This window comes from Mustela putorius, unplaced genomic scaffold (genome assembly GCF_011764305.1).
Source record: "Mustela putorius furo isolate JIRA1106 unplaced genomic scaffold, ASM1176430v1.1 tig00004039_pilon_pilon_pilon, whole genome shotgun sequence".
Classification (NCBI taxonomy): Eukaryota; Metazoa; Chordata; class Mammalia; order Carnivora; family Mustelidae; genus Mustela; species Mustela putorius.
Window position 1 is genome coordinate 964,329 of NW_025422174.1, and position 16,236 is coordinate 980,564.

At 53.5% G+C, this 16,236-nt stretch overlaps 2 protein-coding genes across 2 annotated transcripts; one reads left to right on the forward strand and one right to left on the reverse strand.

Annotated features, from left to right (window-relative positions):
* The first annotated feature begins 6,449 nt into the window (after positions 1 to 6,449).
* SEPTIN1 (septin 1) lies at positions 6,450 to 10,692 on the forward strand. The gene is made up of 11 exons (XM_004773889.3): positions 6,450 to 6,634; positions 6,810 to 6,900; positions 7,013 to 7,099; positions 7,382 to 7,505; positions 7,800 to 7,934; positions 8,030 to 8,147; positions 9,006 to 9,107; positions 9,243 to 9,342; positions 9,563 to 9,728; positions 9,950 to 10,040; positions 10,146 to 10,692. Exons 1-11 carry the CDS (start codon positions 6,632 to 6,634, stop codon positions 10,230 to 10,232), a joined length of 1,104 nt encoding a protein of 367 aa, XP_004773946.1. The 5' UTR covers positions 6,450 to 6,631; the 3' UTR covers positions 10,233 to 10,692.
* Positions 10,693 to 10,880: 188 nt separating this feature from the next.
* On the reverse strand, positions 10,881 to 13,398 carry MYLPF (myosin light chain, phosphorylatable, fast skeletal muscle). The gene is made up of 7 exons (XM_004773891.3): positions 13,263 to 13,398; positions 12,533 to 12,628; positions 12,217 to 12,292; positions 11,915 to 12,019; positions 11,751 to 11,829; positions 11,168 to 11,216; positions 10,881 to 11,070 (listed from the first exon to the last, which is right to left on the reverse strand). Exons 1-7 carry the CDS (start codon positions 13,263 to 13,265, stop codon positions 10,966 to 10,968), a joined length of 513 nt encoding a protein of 170 aa, XP_004773948.2. The 5' UTR covers positions 13,266 to 13,398; the 3' UTR covers positions 10,881 to 10,965.
* Between the last annotated feature and the right edge of the window lie 2,838 nt (positions 13,399 to 16,236).

The window sequence follows — 16,236 nt, forward strand, 5'->3', positions numbered from 1 at the left end:
GGAAACAAAGCGGGGCCGGTCCGAGGGGCCGCGGGCCGGGGGCGGAGTGGGGAGTGGGGAGGGGCCGGGCTAGGGCCGACCGAGGCCCGAGCGGCCGCCGGGGGATGGAGGCGGGCTCCAGAGACTCGGCGGCGAGACGGTCGCGGAGCGGAGACCCTGAGCCAGAGACCCCTAAAGTCGCAGCCTAAGAGCCCCGAGTCAGAGGGGACACAAAGGCAGAGAGGGGGAGACTGCGACGGCCTAAAAATACAGGAGCAAGAGACTGGCCGCCGGAGACAAAGGGATGTAGAAACCTGAGAGATAGGTATGAAGCGCAGTCGCAGAAACTGTAAGAAATCGAAGGGAATCCGGAGAGAAGCAGGCCAAGAGGCAGAGGAACAAAAGACAGTGAAACAGGCGGAGACAAAGAGATAGGGACACAAAGAAAGAGCCCTCGGGGAGACTAGGGGACAGGTCAACAGACCTACAGAGGCCAAACCCAGGGAGAACCTAAAAACATTAAACCCTGATTCCCAGCTTGGTGCAGCCACCGGCTGCCGGCTGCCATGGCTGGGTCTGTGTTCCCCGGTATCTGCGCTCTGAGCAAGCTTGCCTTTGGGGAAGAGGGGAGTGCCTGGAAGTGTCCCTTGATGATCTGATGATAGGGAGGGGTGACTGAGGTTTGTATTATTAATTCACATTTAATTAGCACCTTAATGCTAAGCCCAGAGTGTGGGACAAAGAGATGAAACACATGTAAGATTTGTCCTTGGATGGTTCCATGTGGTAAGCACACCAATCATGAAAAAGAAAGAATTGTGAGGGGCGTCTGGGTGGCTCAGATGGTGAAGCGTCTGCCTTGGGCTCAGGTCATGATCTCCAGGTCCTGGGATCAAGCCTCCTGTTGGGTTCCCAGCTCAGGGGGGGTCGGGGGGGAGTCTGCTTCTCCTATTCCCTCTGCCTCTCCCCTGCTTGTGCTCTCTCTCTCTCCATCTGTGTCTACCTCTCTCAAATGAATAATAATAAAAGAATTGTGAGGGCACGAGAGAGTTCCATGTACTGCTACGAGATAGTGTGGGAGAGCAGGGAGAATTCTAGGCTGTGGGAATGAGTCTGCATGGTTCTGGGTGCCTGGTGTGCATGGATGTTAGACACTGACCGAAACCAGAACCACAAATCAATCAGCACATACTTAGGGATCACCAACCAATATCTAGACACGGTCTACGCGCTGAAAATACTAAGGAACTCAGGAAGCTCTTGGTCCAGTAGAATATGGAGATGTTCGGGTGATAAGCCAGATTCTCTACCAACCTGATGAGAAAAATATGATGGGAGTGGAGAGAGATGTCGAGTTGGTGGCTGTGGACTCTGTCTTTAAGGCCATTCCTGCAGTCTGATTCCTGACCTTGTCATTTTTTACTGTTTGACCCTGGGGAGATTTCTTCTGTTTCCTAACCTGTAAAATGGGGATGATAATAGCCAACTTGAGTGGTTAGGAATTCACATGTGTTCTATGTATAAAGTGCTTAGCCAAAAATATTAGCTTTTACTCTTTTGGCTGGAGCAACCAAGAAAGAAACTGGCATTTTTTCAGCTAAACCTTTCAGAACAGCTCGGATTTCTGCCAAGTCCAGAGCAGGTTGAAGCGGGGTTTGAATGAACTCCAGGCAGAGGGAATGAAATGAACCCTGCCTACACACTAATTGAAAACCTACTATGTGCCAGAAGTTTGAGATCCAAAGATGGTTAAGACCTATTCTCCGAGAGAAAGACAGAATAGTTGTGTTTTAATGTGTCATGAGTTCACATAATTGGAAAGCAGTGGAAATTGAAGATAGAACAGTACGTTTATTCATTTGTTCCACAAACATTTCCTGGAGCCCCAACAGGTGCCAGGCACTTGAGCTGGAAAACAGAGATAAGAGGGTACCAAACGACAGAGAGCTAGCCCCTCGTGGAGGAACCTTCCCCTGAAGTGTGGCCAGCCCGCACGCCACACTCCTCACAGAGCTACCTTTGACTTTGGGAAGAGAAAGCGTGGAGTTATTGGGTCCAAAGGTGCAGAAGCCCCCATCTAGAGATCTAGAGACCCCCCATCTAGAGATGCCTGCTGGAAATATAAGGTTGGTGGCAAGATGAAAAAGAACTAATCCAGATGATTAAATGCGAAGATGTCTATCTACTATATATTCCTCCATAGGACTCTCAAGGTAGGATTTTACTCTGAACAGGCCCCAAAACTTACTGCATGAATGAATGGACATAATTCACTGGAGTAGTAAGTGTGTAAATGGAATATTGTGCCCCCCGAAATTCATGTTATCTCTACAAGCCAAGAGCCTTTTCTTTTTCTTTTTTTAAAGATTTTTAAAAATTTATTTATTTGACAGACAGAGATCGCAAGTAGGCAGACAGGCAGGCAGAGAGAGAGGAGGAAACAGGCTCCCTGCTCAGCAGAGAGCCTGACTCGGGGCTCGATCTCAGGACCCTGGGATCATGACTTGAGCCTAAGGCAGAGGCTTTAATCCAGTGAGCCACCCAGGTGCTCCCAAGAGCCTTTTCTGTAGGGCAATTTGTTAACAGGCACAAACGCCTCAAATACGTGACTTCCTTTGACTCAGTAATTCCTCTTACAGAAAGGCCTAAGGAAACCATCGGACAAGTACACAATGATGGCTCCACAAACATGACCAACCCAGGCCAGCATTGTTCATCAACTGAGTAAAATCGGAGTCAATCCAAGTACCAACACCTATAGAAATGATAATGCAGGTGACCAACAGATACATGAAAAGATGCTCAACATCCCTGATCATCAGGGAAATGCAAATCTAAACTACAATGAAGGGCGCCTGGATGGCTCAGTGGATTAAAGCCTCTGCCTTTAGCGCAGGTCATGATCTCAGGGATCTAGGGTCCATGATCCCAGGGCCCTGGGATCGAGCCCCAGGGCTTGATCAGGCTCTCTGCTCAGCAGGGAGCCTGCTTCCCCCTTTCTCTCTCTTCCTACTTGTGATCGCTGTCTGTCAAATAAATAAACAAATAAAATATAAAACAAACAAACTACGAGGAGGTTTCCCCTCACACCTGTCAGAATGGCAGAAATCAACTGTACAAGAAACAGTTCTTGACGAGGATGCAGAGAAGAGGGAACCCTCGTGTACTGTTGGTGGGAAGGCAAACTGGTACCACCACTGTGGAAAACAGTATGGAGGTTCCTCAAGAGGTTAAAAATAGAGCTACCCTACAACCCAGCAATCGCATTACCAGGGATTTACCCAAAGAATACAACAACATTAGTTCAAAGGGATACATGCACCCTGACTTTCATAGCAGCGTTATCTACAATAGCCAAATCATGGAAGCAGCTCTGTCCCAGCTGGATCCAGGGATCATAACCTGAGCCAAAGGCAGATACTTGACTGAGCCACCCAGGAACCCCTGTAAATGAAGTCTCTTTAAAAATAAATTAACAATGGGGCACCTGGGTGGTTCAGTTGGTTATGCTTTGGCTCGGGTGATGATCCTGGGGTCCTGGAATGAAGCCCCGCGTTGGGCTCCCTGCTCCCCGGGGAGTCTGCTTCTCCCTCTCCCACTCCCATTGCTTGTGCTCCCTCTCTTGCTGTGTCTCTCTGTCAAATAAATAAATAAGCTCTTTATTTTATTTTTTAAAAATATTTTATTTATTTATTTGACAGAGATCACAAGTAGGCAGAGAGGCAGGCAGAGAGAGAGAGAGGAGGAAGCAGGCTCCCCACAGAGCAGAGAGCCCGATGCGGGGCTCGATCCCAGCACCCTGGGATCATGACCTGAGCTGAAGGCAGAGGCTTTAACCCACTGAGCCACCCAGGCGCCCCTAAATAAGCTCTTTAAATAAAGAAAGGAAGGAAGAAAGAAAACCATACGAGAAAATACATTTATAGGGACATATTTATAGGGGGAAAAAGTCTTCATCTAAGTTCCCCCACCTGCACAGTTTAAACCAGTGCTGGTCAAGGGTCCATCATACTTGTGTCCCCCAGAGGGGAGGAGCTCCGTGTTTTAATTAAGACCTTAGGCCTGCTCAGCTTGATAAGAAATACAGGAGGAAGGGCTGCGGTGGAGTGGGGAGGGTCATAATTATCCCTTCCCTTGGCTTCTCCAAGTCCTCTGTTTATCTCCTTGTTGCACGACATTTTTAGCACCCGCGCTCTGTGGCACTTACGGGTGGCTGTCTCCGTCTCCCCAGAGGGCCAAAACTCTGAGTCCCTGTTTGGATCCTCAGCATGGAGCAGTCACTAGGTTTGGGATGGTGACACTGTCATAGCCCTCCGCTCAAGTCATGCTCGCAGTAACTAGCATTCTGTGGGAGCTCCTCCTCACAGTGGCTTTATGTGGTCATGTGGCCTTTCGTCTGCAGAGATCACAGGTGTCTCTTCTTATAAGGACACCAGACCTATGGGATCAGGGGTCCCTACAACTTCATTTAACCTCAATTACCTTCTTCTTTTTTAGATTTTATTTATTTATTTATTTGACAGAGAACGCGAGAGAGGGAACACAAGCAGGGGGAGTGGGAGAGAGAGAAGCTGGCTTCCCGTTGAGCAGGGAGCCAGATGCAGGACTCGATCCCAGGACCCTGGGATCATGACCGGAGCTGAAGGCAGACGCTTAACAACTGACCTACCCAGGTGCCCCCTCAATTATCTTCTTAAAGGCCCTCTTTCCAAGTCACATTGAGGGTTAGAGCTCCAGCATATGAATTTGGGACTGGGGCATGGGGGGAGACACATAACTGAGCCCACAACAGTGGGTAACAGGAAAATAATAAGTAGAACCACAAGGAGTGGAGAAAGAAATGAGGTTGGAGCAGCAGACACGATGGAGCTCAAGCCAGGCCTTCGAGGCCCTAGGAGGAGACTAGCCTTAGAGGTTCAGAGAGGTGACTCAGTTCATAAAGGTTAAAGCCTGCAGTTCATAAGGGGCTCATGTATACAGCTGATCGGACTCCAAAGCTCATGTCATTCAAAACTACTCGGGAGTCCTGAAAACCAGGTGGAAATGTGTGTATTTCATTCTACCAGGAGAAAAATGGAGTTTAGAGAGGCAGTGACTCACCCAAGGTCCCATAATAAGTGGGAGAACTGAGGTTTGCAGAGCTTTCTGCCTCCAAAGCATGCTTCCTTTTACATGTTTTGCTAGCCTTGGGCCATGACCAACTTCATTCACTCATTACTTCATGCACACATTCATCTAGGACATTACTTCCCCACACCTGCTTTGTGGTAGGCCCAGGGCAAGACCCTGAGGATGTAGAAATGAAGAGAGGACATGGTCCATGACCTCAGAAAGCTCAGCCAGCAGAAAAGATAGCCAGATGAACAAATGCTAGCATTGGGGAGAGGTCTGTGGAAGGTGTTAGAGAGTTTGGAGGAGGGAAAACAACTGTTCCTGGCATAACTGGGCAAGATTTCCTAGAGGAGCAAAAAGAGATCTTGGAACCAAACCCTTGAAAGATCTGGAAGAGCAGAAGGAAAAGCTCAGTGTGGACAGAGTGAGGGAGGTGGGCGCTCTCCAAGGAGGAGTGAGGGACGGTTGATGAGGTCAGATGTGGAAAGCTCTGGCTGCCAGGCCAGAACTCGGAGTTAATTCTGAAATTACCGGGAAGGCCCTGAAGGAGCTACATCAGGGGAATGCCTTGGCCAGGATTCTAATGGAAGGTGTCTCTGGCAGTGGTGTCCAAAGACTTGAAGTCCTTTGAAGATTCAGTTGCGCAGGGGTGCCTGGGTGGCTCAGTGCATTAAGCCTCTGCCTTCAGCTCAGGTCATGGTCTCAGTGTCCTGGGATCGAGCCCCATATTGGGCTCTCTGCTCAGCGGGGAGCCTGCTTCCCGCCAACTCTCTGCCTGCCTCTCTGCCTACTTGTGATCTCTCTCTCTCTGTGTGTCAAATAAATAATTTAAAAACCTTAAAAAAAAAAAGAATCAGTTGCACAAAGGGGTGTCTGAGGGCTCAGCGGTTAAGTGTCTGCCTTTAGCTTATGTCATGATCTCAAGGTCCTGGGATCAAGCCCCAAGGTGAGCTCCCTGCTTAGCTGGGGGTCTGCTTCTCTCCCTCTGCCCCTCTCCTTTCCCATCCTCCCCTGTTCACATGTAGAGTGCTCTCTCTTTCCCCAAAGGAATAAATAAAATCTTAAAAAAAAAAAATCAATTGCATGAAAAAAAGAAAAAGAATCAGTTGCCCGAGCTAGTAAGGGAAATTGATGGCCCCCTCCATCTCTAATCCTTTTATGACTTTTGGTCCACTTAGACCCTGGGAACTTTTTTTTTTTTTTAACCATCCCAGTCCAAGCCTTCATCTCACTTGTTAGAGACACCAATCTGCTTCCTTCCTCTCTGCCTACACCCCTCCCTCCCACCAGGGTGATGGGGCTACAGTAGAGGCTCGGAATAAGGGTGTGCAGAGAACTGAGGTGCCGAAGCCTCCCATGGGGGGAGAGCCAAAGGGATCCAGGAAGTGAGAACTCCAGGTATTCTTGGTCTTGGCTTTCCCCACCCGTTTGAGCATCTCGGCTTCCTACACTGCCCGCCCCCTCATTTGCCACACTCAACTTCCTGCCCCACCAGAGGAAGTGGGGAGAGACAACAGGTGCAGCGACAGCCAGCAGGGTCATGGTGAGTCCTCCTGCCCCAGAATACAGGCATCTCTGCCCTCAGCCCCCAACCCCCAAAGTAGCCAGGCTCAGGTCAAGCCACAGTAGGCTGACTTCTCTCCCGCAAGGGCAGGTTATCCTGCGGGCCCTGCCTGCCGCTCCCAGCAGCCTCATACTGTGTGCCCTCCCACCAACAGGACAAGGAGTATGTGGGGTTCGCCGCCCTCCCCAACCAGCTGCACCGCAAGTCCGTCAAGAAGGGTTTTGACTTCACACTCATGGTAGCAGGTCTGATGGGTTTTGGACAGGGGACCAGTGGTGGGGCCTGGGAGTGGGCTTCCTCCAGAGACCCGGGCTATCCGCTCCCCTGACCAGGTGGGAGGGTCTGTCTTGTCTACAGGGGAGTCAGGCCTGGGAAAATCCACCCTCATCAACAGCCTGTTTCTCACCAATCTCTACGAGGACCGGCAACTGCCAGAGGCCAGTGGTAAGACCCTCCTGTCCTCCCCAGGGACTCTGTCTCTCCCACCCCCAGGCTGTGCTCTCTTTCTCTTCATTTGGCTCTTCCCCTGACCTTCTGGGGACTTGGGCAGCTCGTTGCTTTTCTCTGAGACTCCCCTGAAAAATGGGTGATTCTGAGAAGGGAAAAATGAAAATTTGTGATTTTCACAAATTTTTCAGGAAGATCTAAAAACTGTGATTCTGAGAAGGGACATCAGTCCCGGCTCAGACCCTTACCCGGCCCCCTGGCCTCTCCCCATCCCCACAGCTCGCTTGACACAAACGCTGACCATTGAGCGCCGGGGTGTGGAGATCGAGGAGGGGGGTATTAAGGTGAAGCTGACGGTGGTGGACACACCTGGCTTTGGGGACTCCGTGGATTGCTCAGACTGGTGAGGAGCCGGGGAAGGAGCGGGGACCAAGCTGCCTGATGTGGCTGCTCTGTGAAGACTCCAGGGCTGGTCCGCTCTGCCCTTGCCCTTTCCAGAAGGCGGGGGCTGCCACTGGGGGCCACGTGGCCCGGAGTGCCCGTGCTTCCCACATCGGCCTACACCCCGCTGATCTCTCCGATGTCTTTGGTTGGAGCCCAAGACCCTAGTGCCCACCCCCATAGTCCTGGCTTCCTTGCCCCTTCCTGGCCCTGCAGCCGCTCTTCTCTGACTGGACTCCCTCGCCCCACACCCCAGCTGGCAGCCTGTGGTGCGCTACATCGAGGAGCAATTCGAGCAGTATCTGAGGGATGAGAGCGGCCTGAACCGGAAGAACATTCAGGATTCCCGTGTTCACTGCTGCCTCTACTTCATCTCCCCCTTTGGCCGAGGGTCTGGGGGACACCCTGGGGGGTGGGGGTATTTGGGGAGGGGCATGGAGGGTTTCTGTGGCCTAAGGCTGAGCCCTGACCGATCTCTCCATGCAGGCTCCGGCCCCTAGACGTGGCCTTCCTCCGGGCAGTGCACGAAAAGGTCAACATCATCCCGGTCATTGGCAAAGCAGATGCCCTGATGCCGAAGGAAACCCAGGCCCTCAAGCAGAAGGTATGTCTGGTGACCTCTGGTTGCTTTGCCCCCATGTGAAGCCAGAAGTCATTATCACATCTGAGCTCGGCTTTGACTTCTTTGATCTTGGGATTGCCTTTGGGAAGCCTAACAGGTCAAGCTACACTGTGGGAGAAAGTTTCCAAGGAAGGCTGAAGGAGCAGTGTCCCTGGAGGCCCGAATACAATCCCCAGACTGGATACTTGGCTAAGGCCTATTTGAGGGTGGCAGCAAAGACTTAATGACTCCTGACATCCCTCCAGCCCTGGGAGAATGACTCGCCTTGTGACTTCAGAGGCCCCTCCCACTCTTTCTGCTTAGGCCTCTCTGTCCAGGGCCTTTGGTGTCTCCCTCATCTTACAATCTTTCCAGGCCTCAGTCATCCCTGTTAGGGTGTCTTTGTCTCTTTTTCACCATCTATATCTCTCTCATTGTCTGAGATTTATTTTTAAGATTATTTCTTATTTTTATTTATTTTTTTAAGTAGGCTCCATGCCGAGCGTGGAGCCCAACACGGAGCTTGAACTCACGACCCTGAGATGAAGGCGTGAGCTGAAAGCAAGCGGGATGCTTAACCCACTGAGCCAACCAAGCGCCCCAAGATTTTAAGTCATCTCTGCACCCAATGTGGGGCTCAAACTCAGAACCCTGAGATCAAGAGTCACAAGCTCTACTGACTGAGCCTGCCAGGCGCCCCTCTGAGATTTTGGTTTGGGGCATCCTGTATGTTACCATCTCTTTCATGTCTTCCTCTCTGTCTCTGACCACGGGGAACCTGTGTCTCACTGGGTCCAGCCAAGCAATGTCTGCAGCTCACCGCCTCTCTGTTTCTCACCGCCTGTGCATGTCTGCTTCTAGATCCGGGACCAGCTGAAAGAGGAGGAAATCAACATCTACCAGTTCCCTGATTGTGACTCTGATGAGGATGAAGACTTCAAGAGGCAGGATGCAGAAATGAAGGTGCAGAGGCAGAGGAGGAAGGCTCAAAGAAGCGAGGGAGGCGGATGTGGAGGTGGAGGCTGACAATAAAGTGTCCGCGGGGTGTGTGTGGGGGGTGGCGTGTTCTAACGGTGATCCCTGACTCCTGCCTTCCAGGAAAGCATCCCTTTCGCAGTGGTTGGTTCCTGTGAGGTTGTGAGAGACGGCGGGACCCGTCCGGTGAGGGGACGTCGCTACTCCTGGGGTACCGTGGAGGGTGAGTATGGTGGGCGCGACTTGTGAGGCCAACAGGGAGCCCAGAACGCCTCTGAGTCAACCGCACCCAACACATGAAGTCGGGAGTCCTAAGAGCCAAAAGAGGGGTCCTCGGACTTCAAACCCTCACCTAGAGCGGGGGTCAGGACTCGGGGCAGACCCGACCCCGGCCAGTAGGGCTGGACTCAAAGCTTCCTGACGCTCGCCGGTCCGCCCCGCAGTGGAGAACCCACATCACTGCGACTTCCTGAACCTGCGACGGATGCTGGTGCAGACCCACCTGCAGGACCTGAAGGAGGTGACCCACGATCTGCTCTACGAGGGCTACCGGGCCCGCTGCCTGCAGAGCCTGGCCCGGCCTGGGGCTCGTGATCGCGCCAGTCGTAGGTGAGAGCCCGACCTGAGTCCCAGGGGCTCCCAAGTTCCGGCCCTCACAGTCCCGGACCGGCCTTCACCCCCCAGACCACTCTCCCAGAATCCTTCCCCGCCCACGTTGCTTACGCCTCCTAGACCCCAACCTCGCCCCACGCCCCGCCCCGCTCCTGCGACCCACAGCGGAGTGTCCCGCCCTTGATTCCCTGTTCCTTCCCCCCGCCCCCCGCCCCTAGTAAGCTCTCCCGCCAGAGCGCCACAGAGATCCCGCTGCCCATGCTGCCTCTGGCAGACACCGAGAAGTTGATCCGCGAGAAAGACGAAGAGGTGAGCAAGGATCTCTCTTCCCCCCTTCCCCCAAGGCCCCAAGTCCTCTTCGAAGTCCCTCTCTGGCCTCCCCGACCCCACGCCCACCATCTTGCCCCCGTACAGCTGCGCCGCATGCAAGAGATGCTGGAGAAGATGCAGGCCCAGATGCAGCAGAGCCAGACTCCCGGAGAGCAGTCGGACGCTCTCTGAGGACCCCGCCCCGCCCCGCCCCACCTCGGCTCCGCCTTCAGCCGGTCTCCTGACCAATCCTGGAGCCCCAGCCCGAGAGGCCCGCCCCGGCAGGCGGCTCGCGGGCGGGCGGATTTGCCCAGTCCCCAGTCTGTAGCCCCGCCTTTGGCCCCGCCCCAACCCCCCCGCCCCGCCCCTGGCCCCTCCCCGCCGCTTTTCAATCAAGTTGTGACTTCAGTAAAGCAATTTCAGGGATGGGGTGGCTCAGGCTGTCCCGTGTGGGACCCTTAATTTCGGCTCAGGTCACGACCTCAGGGTCCGGGATCTAGCGGCCCTGGGCTCCCTGTTCAGCGGGGAGTCTGCTAGATATTTTCTCTCTCTCTCCCTCCCTCTGCACCGCCCCCCCCCCGCCTTGCTCGCGCGCTTTCTCTAATAAATCGGTAGATCTTAAATAATACAAAATAAAAGCAGTTTCCCTGAGGCCACGCGAGTCTTCCTTTCCCAGCGGGAGTAAGTGGCGGGTGCAGCGGGTGGAACGGAGCCGCCCCACCCAGACCTCTGGGCCACGAATCATTCACTCGTTGGGCGCTGGCTTCCTGCCGGGCGGTATTTCAGCCCCGCTGTCCCCCCGGAGCCCCCCGCCCACAAACTCACTGAAGGCGCCACCGCTAAGAAACAGAGACCAGTTTAGTTTTATTAGAGTCGGGATCGGGTGGCTGCAAGGCATTGGCCAGCGGAGGCCTAACAGGGTCCCCTACTCCTGGTCCTTGGCGTCACCATGCGTGATGACGTAGCAGATGTTCTTGTAGTCTACGTTGCCTCCCACGTCGGGGGGGAAGGCTGCCCACATGTTCCTGATCTGGGGAAAGATGTAGGGGCGACTCCGACGGGTTCTGTCTGCTGCCCTCCCCCTTCCCTCTGCTTCCCCCGGGCCCCCTCCCCCCTCCCCTGCTCACCTCTTCCTGGGAGAAGCGGTCACACTGCGTGGTGAGCAATTCCTCCAGGCTGGAGAGAGGGGACATACGGGGAGTTGAGATCGGGCTTCGTGGTTCCTCTCCACTCCCTCCCACCTCATCTGGTCGCCATTCCTAGTACCAGCTTGAAAACCGAAGTCACGCTAGATCCCTCACTGGTCTTCCAAAGAGTCTGGCCTCCGAGTGTTTGCTCTTCCCCTCCTATATGTGCTGTGAAGATGTAATCCTATTGCCCATTTCCACGGTCCTAATTTTTCCCGTAGCCCCTCCATCATACCTAACATCTGGTAAGAATTTAAGGAGGCTTGGGCACCTGGGTTAAGTCTGCTAAGCAGCTGCCTTCGGCCCAAGTCATGATCCTGGGATCCTGGGATCCTGGGACGGAGCCCAGCTCAGCAGGGAGCATGCTTCTCCCTTTCTCCCTATCCCCACTGCCCCCATGCTCGCTCGCTCTCAAACAAATAACATCTAAAACAAAACCAAAAACAAACAAACAAAAACTTAAAAAAAAAAAAAAGAATTTAAGGAGGCTTTGTGGGCCAGAGAAGCTGGAGGGGTCACTTACAACTGCTTCTTGATGGTGCCCTTCCCCTCAGGGTCCAGGACCTTGAAGGCGCCAGTGATCACATCCTCAGGGTCGGCACCTGGAGGATCAGAAGACACAGGGTCTGTCCCTGAAAGGTCTGGGGAGAGGCAGCGGGGGGCTCAGACCCTGGACACCTCATTCACCTTTGAGCTTCTCCCCAAACATGGTCAGGAAGACGGTGAAGTTGATGGGACCACTGGCTTCCTTCATCATGGCGTCTAGCTCCTCATTCTTCACATTGAGGCGCCCTGGAGCAGGGTGGGGGAAGCTGGCGTGGGCTCCCATGGCCAAGGGTTGATCCTTCCCATAAATTCAGATCATCCCACCCATTTTTCGTCTGGGTGGACTGAGGCCCAGCGTGGAGCCCGCAGGGCTGAAACCCAAGGCTTCTGAATTCCCGGTACTCGGAAGCCTTGAATCTTTACAGGTGGGATAAGGGGCTCACCCATGGCTGCGAAGGTGTCCCGCAGATCCTCCTTGTCAATAATGCCATCCCGGTTCTGGTCGATTACCGTGAAGGCCTGTGGAAGGCAGGGGCAAGGAGAGGTTAGGTGCCCCGTGGCCAGGCTTCAGCATCTTTACCCCCGGCAGATCAGATTCTGGTCCCCAGCCAGCTGTTCCCTTGCATGCCAAATGCGGAGGGGAGCAAGGAGTTCTAAGCCCTTCCCCTCCCCCCAAACAGGTGCACATTCCAGGGAGGCAGTATTGGGGGGAGGGGCGGCAGGGGGTCAGTCTTCAGTCTCCCTTCTCCCCTTACTCACCTCCTTGAACTCCTGGATCTGAGTCTGGTCAAACATGGAGAAGACATTGGAGCTTCCGCCTTCTGCCACTGCCCTTCTCTTGGCCTTCTTGGGTGCCTGGGGTTGGGGTGGGGGTGAGGAGTGGGCAAAGCGGTCCATGAGCTAATGCCTCCTCCTCTTTGGAGGCAACGGATTAGATTCAGGGTTCTTTGAGTTGAGTCATTTTTTAAAAGCAACGCTTCTGGCTTTAGGCTTTCCCCGCCTTATGACCTCTTTGCTGAGGGGACATGCTTTGGTGCAACCCCACATTCGTATCCTCCATCCTTCTCAACAAGTGGGACTCAACAAATCCCCTTCTCAGTGCCCTGAGCTTGCCTTCTCTGAGTCCCAGACTCGCTGTGTGACCCTGATCTACTCACTCAGCCTGTCTGAATCTCTGCTGTTATTAATAAAATGGGAGTTGGAATCCTTGCCTGACTGATCCCAGAGGGTTTTAGGAAGGGGGGTGCAGGAAGCTATGGAGCATGCATTGAGAGGGATGGGTCTCCTGTGTGTGGAGAGTCTGGGCAGATGATCCTTGGCAGACTTAAGCAGATTTAGACCATGGTTCTGTATGCTCCTCGTTAACAATGCCAAGAAAGAGAGGATTCATCTGTTTCCTCTTACTGGACTGGGAATTGGCTACTTTCTTTTAAAAAGTGAGGCTGCCTTGAGGTCAGAGGGATCCGGGTAGGGGCTGGGGGATTCTTACCATGTCTTCAGTCTCCTGGGGGCAAGGCTGTGGCTCTGGCTGGAAAGGAGCAGAGTCCGCCTGTGCCTGTCCCTCTGGGGTTATATAGTCCTGCCCCAGGGAGCCCTCAACATACCAGGGTAACCTTAGCCTTGTGGGTGCCCACCCCAGTTACCAAAATAGCCCAGCTCAGGGCCTCTCCTTTCTTGGAGGGCCGGCAGCAGCTGGAGCCCAGGAAGGGGGGAGGGAGTGGGTCTCGGGACGCAGGTCTCCCCAGGACCTGGGCAGGAAAGGGTGTTCTCTTTCCCAAAAGGGGGCTCAAATGTGCCAGAGTGCAGAGAGGAGCCAAAGTGAGGTACGGTACTGGGAGAATGGTCGAACAGGCCCCTGCACCCCTGAGTGGGATGAGTCCATATTTATTTATTTATCTATTTATTTATTTATTTATGTCTAAAACACTCCTTGTTTTGCAATTAACATTTTTCTGTTTCCATGTATTTGTATTTTTTTAAAAACAGATTTTTATTTTTAGGTCATCTCTTCACCCAGTGTGGGGCTCAAACTTACAACCCAGAAATCAAGAATTGCATGCTCTAACCAACTGAGCCAGCCAGGCACTCTATCCAGATTGAAAGCCAGCAAAATTACTGAGGACTTAGAGTATGCCAGGCACTGGGCTGTGCTTCATGGGTGCCCCTTGGCAAGCACAGCTCCCACTCCCATTGCGGGAGTTCACAGTCAAGTGTATGTGTGTGGGGTGCTGGTAGAATTGAAAGGGAGACAGCGGTCTGGGGAAGCTGAGGAATCAAGACGGTCTTCTCTATCCCCTCTGGTGGAGGCAGGGAGAATGTTTCGAGAAAAGATGCCAAGTATGGAAGGACTTGGGAGAAAGAGGCTAGACTGCCCGGAGCAGAGAGCCTGCACTGTGATCCTGGGCTTGGTGCTTCAGCTCCCGGGGCCCTGTTTTCCCCATCCCACAGAACTTGTGGCTAGGAACGCTATTTGGAAACAATTGCATGAAATATAGTCATTCCAATTAATACTTATGCTTTGCCTTGGTGCAGGTACAGCCTAGCTGTGGAGACAAGATAAAGGGAGAAAATGACATAATAGCCGATTAGGAGCACAGAAGTACAGGGCCCCTGTGTGGGAGGAGGCGATGACTTCATGAAGGCCAGGAGAAGTGAGTCAGGTCAAAGTGGAAGGGCAGGCATACTAAGCGGAGACACAGATGGACAAAGCCCTAGAGGAGTGAAAAAACAGGTCGCCAGAACGGTGTTGGGACTGGAGCAGAGCGTGTAAGCTGGAGACTGGGAGGGCTGAGGACTGAGACCTTGGCAACCTTGGAAAAGTTTGAAACAGGAGAACACAATCTAACATGCATCTATAATCATTTCCTTGGATCCTATTGGGAAATTTGGAACTCAGAGGAGGTCAGAGCACCAAGAGGGACACTAGTTGGTCACCTCCTCCCAGTCGGGATGGCCAGTGGTTCCTTTCTCTCCCTTCTGGGCAGGAACCACCCCGGCTGACTGTGTGGCGTTGAGGTACCCTCGCCCACGGAAACAGTGGTGAGGAAACCCCAGGAGGCCAAGGTTGGCAAGCACACCCATCTCCTCCTTCTCTTGCTCCCTCTAGGACCCAGTGTCCTGAGGAAGGTGCCTCCTCCCTTTGCCCTCCTCCAGGCTCATGCCGATGTCTCTAAGACATTTTCTTTTCTGGGCACTGGGGCTCAGCCACCTGTTGCCTCTAAGAAAAGAGAAGGAGCCACCCTAAACTTAGCGGCTGCCCTTGGCCTCCTACACTGGCTCCTCCCTGCATCAATCGACAGCTGTCTCACCTTATATGGTTACCATGGGGGTCTAGGCCCAGGGAGGAGCCCACTTAATCCTGGGTTCTGCGAGGGGAGATAAGCTCCAAAGAGGGGAAGGGAGGAAGTGCTCAGGTCAAATGGATCAAATGGAAAGGGAGGAAATTGAGGAGAAGCAGATCAGGAGCTGTATATCTAACCCAGACACTGAATGGAAATACCCAGGATCTGGGTCTGAGCTGGGAGTGAGTAGCCTAAGAGAACTCAGAAACCAAGGAGGACCTGGGACATTGGGAGCTAGGCCTGACTGAACTTTCAGGAGGTGGACCCTTTATGGAAATTGGGGACCTCTAACCCTGAGGCTCAAAGAGATGGGGGTCAGAGAGAAGAGGGACTCCTAAAGTCAGGACTCTGTGTTTGTCTTGTATGGTAGCCTGGGGGCTCATGAGATTGGGGTCTGCATCTCAGCAGAAAATGAGAGTATAAAGAGGTGTGGCGGTGATGGGAGAGGAGTTGATGGGTCCCCGATCCCCCAAAGAATAAGAACACAGATACAGGAGTTCATGGTTTGGGGTCTAGGATCCCCACTACGATGTGGGGGTGGGGGGCATTGAGAGGATGAGGTCCAAGGAATTAGAGCCTGGATTCTGGGGAGGAGCTGAGATAGATTGGGGGGGGGGGCTGCTGAGGAGAGGAACTTAGGGCTTGGGATTCCTATAGGAAACGGAGGATCCAGGGAAATGGGACGCTTAGGGGATGTGGGGGCTCTGGTTATAGTCGTCTGGGCTTTGAATGTTGAGGCTGCTTGCGGGCCTAGAGGAAAATTAGAGACAACGTGAAGGTCGAGGGTCCTTGATCAGGCCAGTGGATCTCTGATGGGACGTCACACAGCACCAGAGTGAGGCGGCTCTGGATGCAGAATGGGAGCCCGGGGGCGCTTGGCTGGTTCAGTCGGTAGGGCTTGCGGCTCTCCATCCCGGGGTGAGTTCAAGCCCCACCGCGCTCGCTGGGGAGAGAGAGAATGGCAGCCCCAAGAGGACTCAAGCCAAGCAGCGCGGCCTCCTTATTGGCTAAGGGCTGCTCGAAGGTCCGCGGCCCCCGCCTGCTCTCGGCGCTGTCCCCAACTGTCACCTCCTCCTGCGCCTGTCCCCGGCTGTCACCGATGTCCCTGGGCTGGCACCGCCT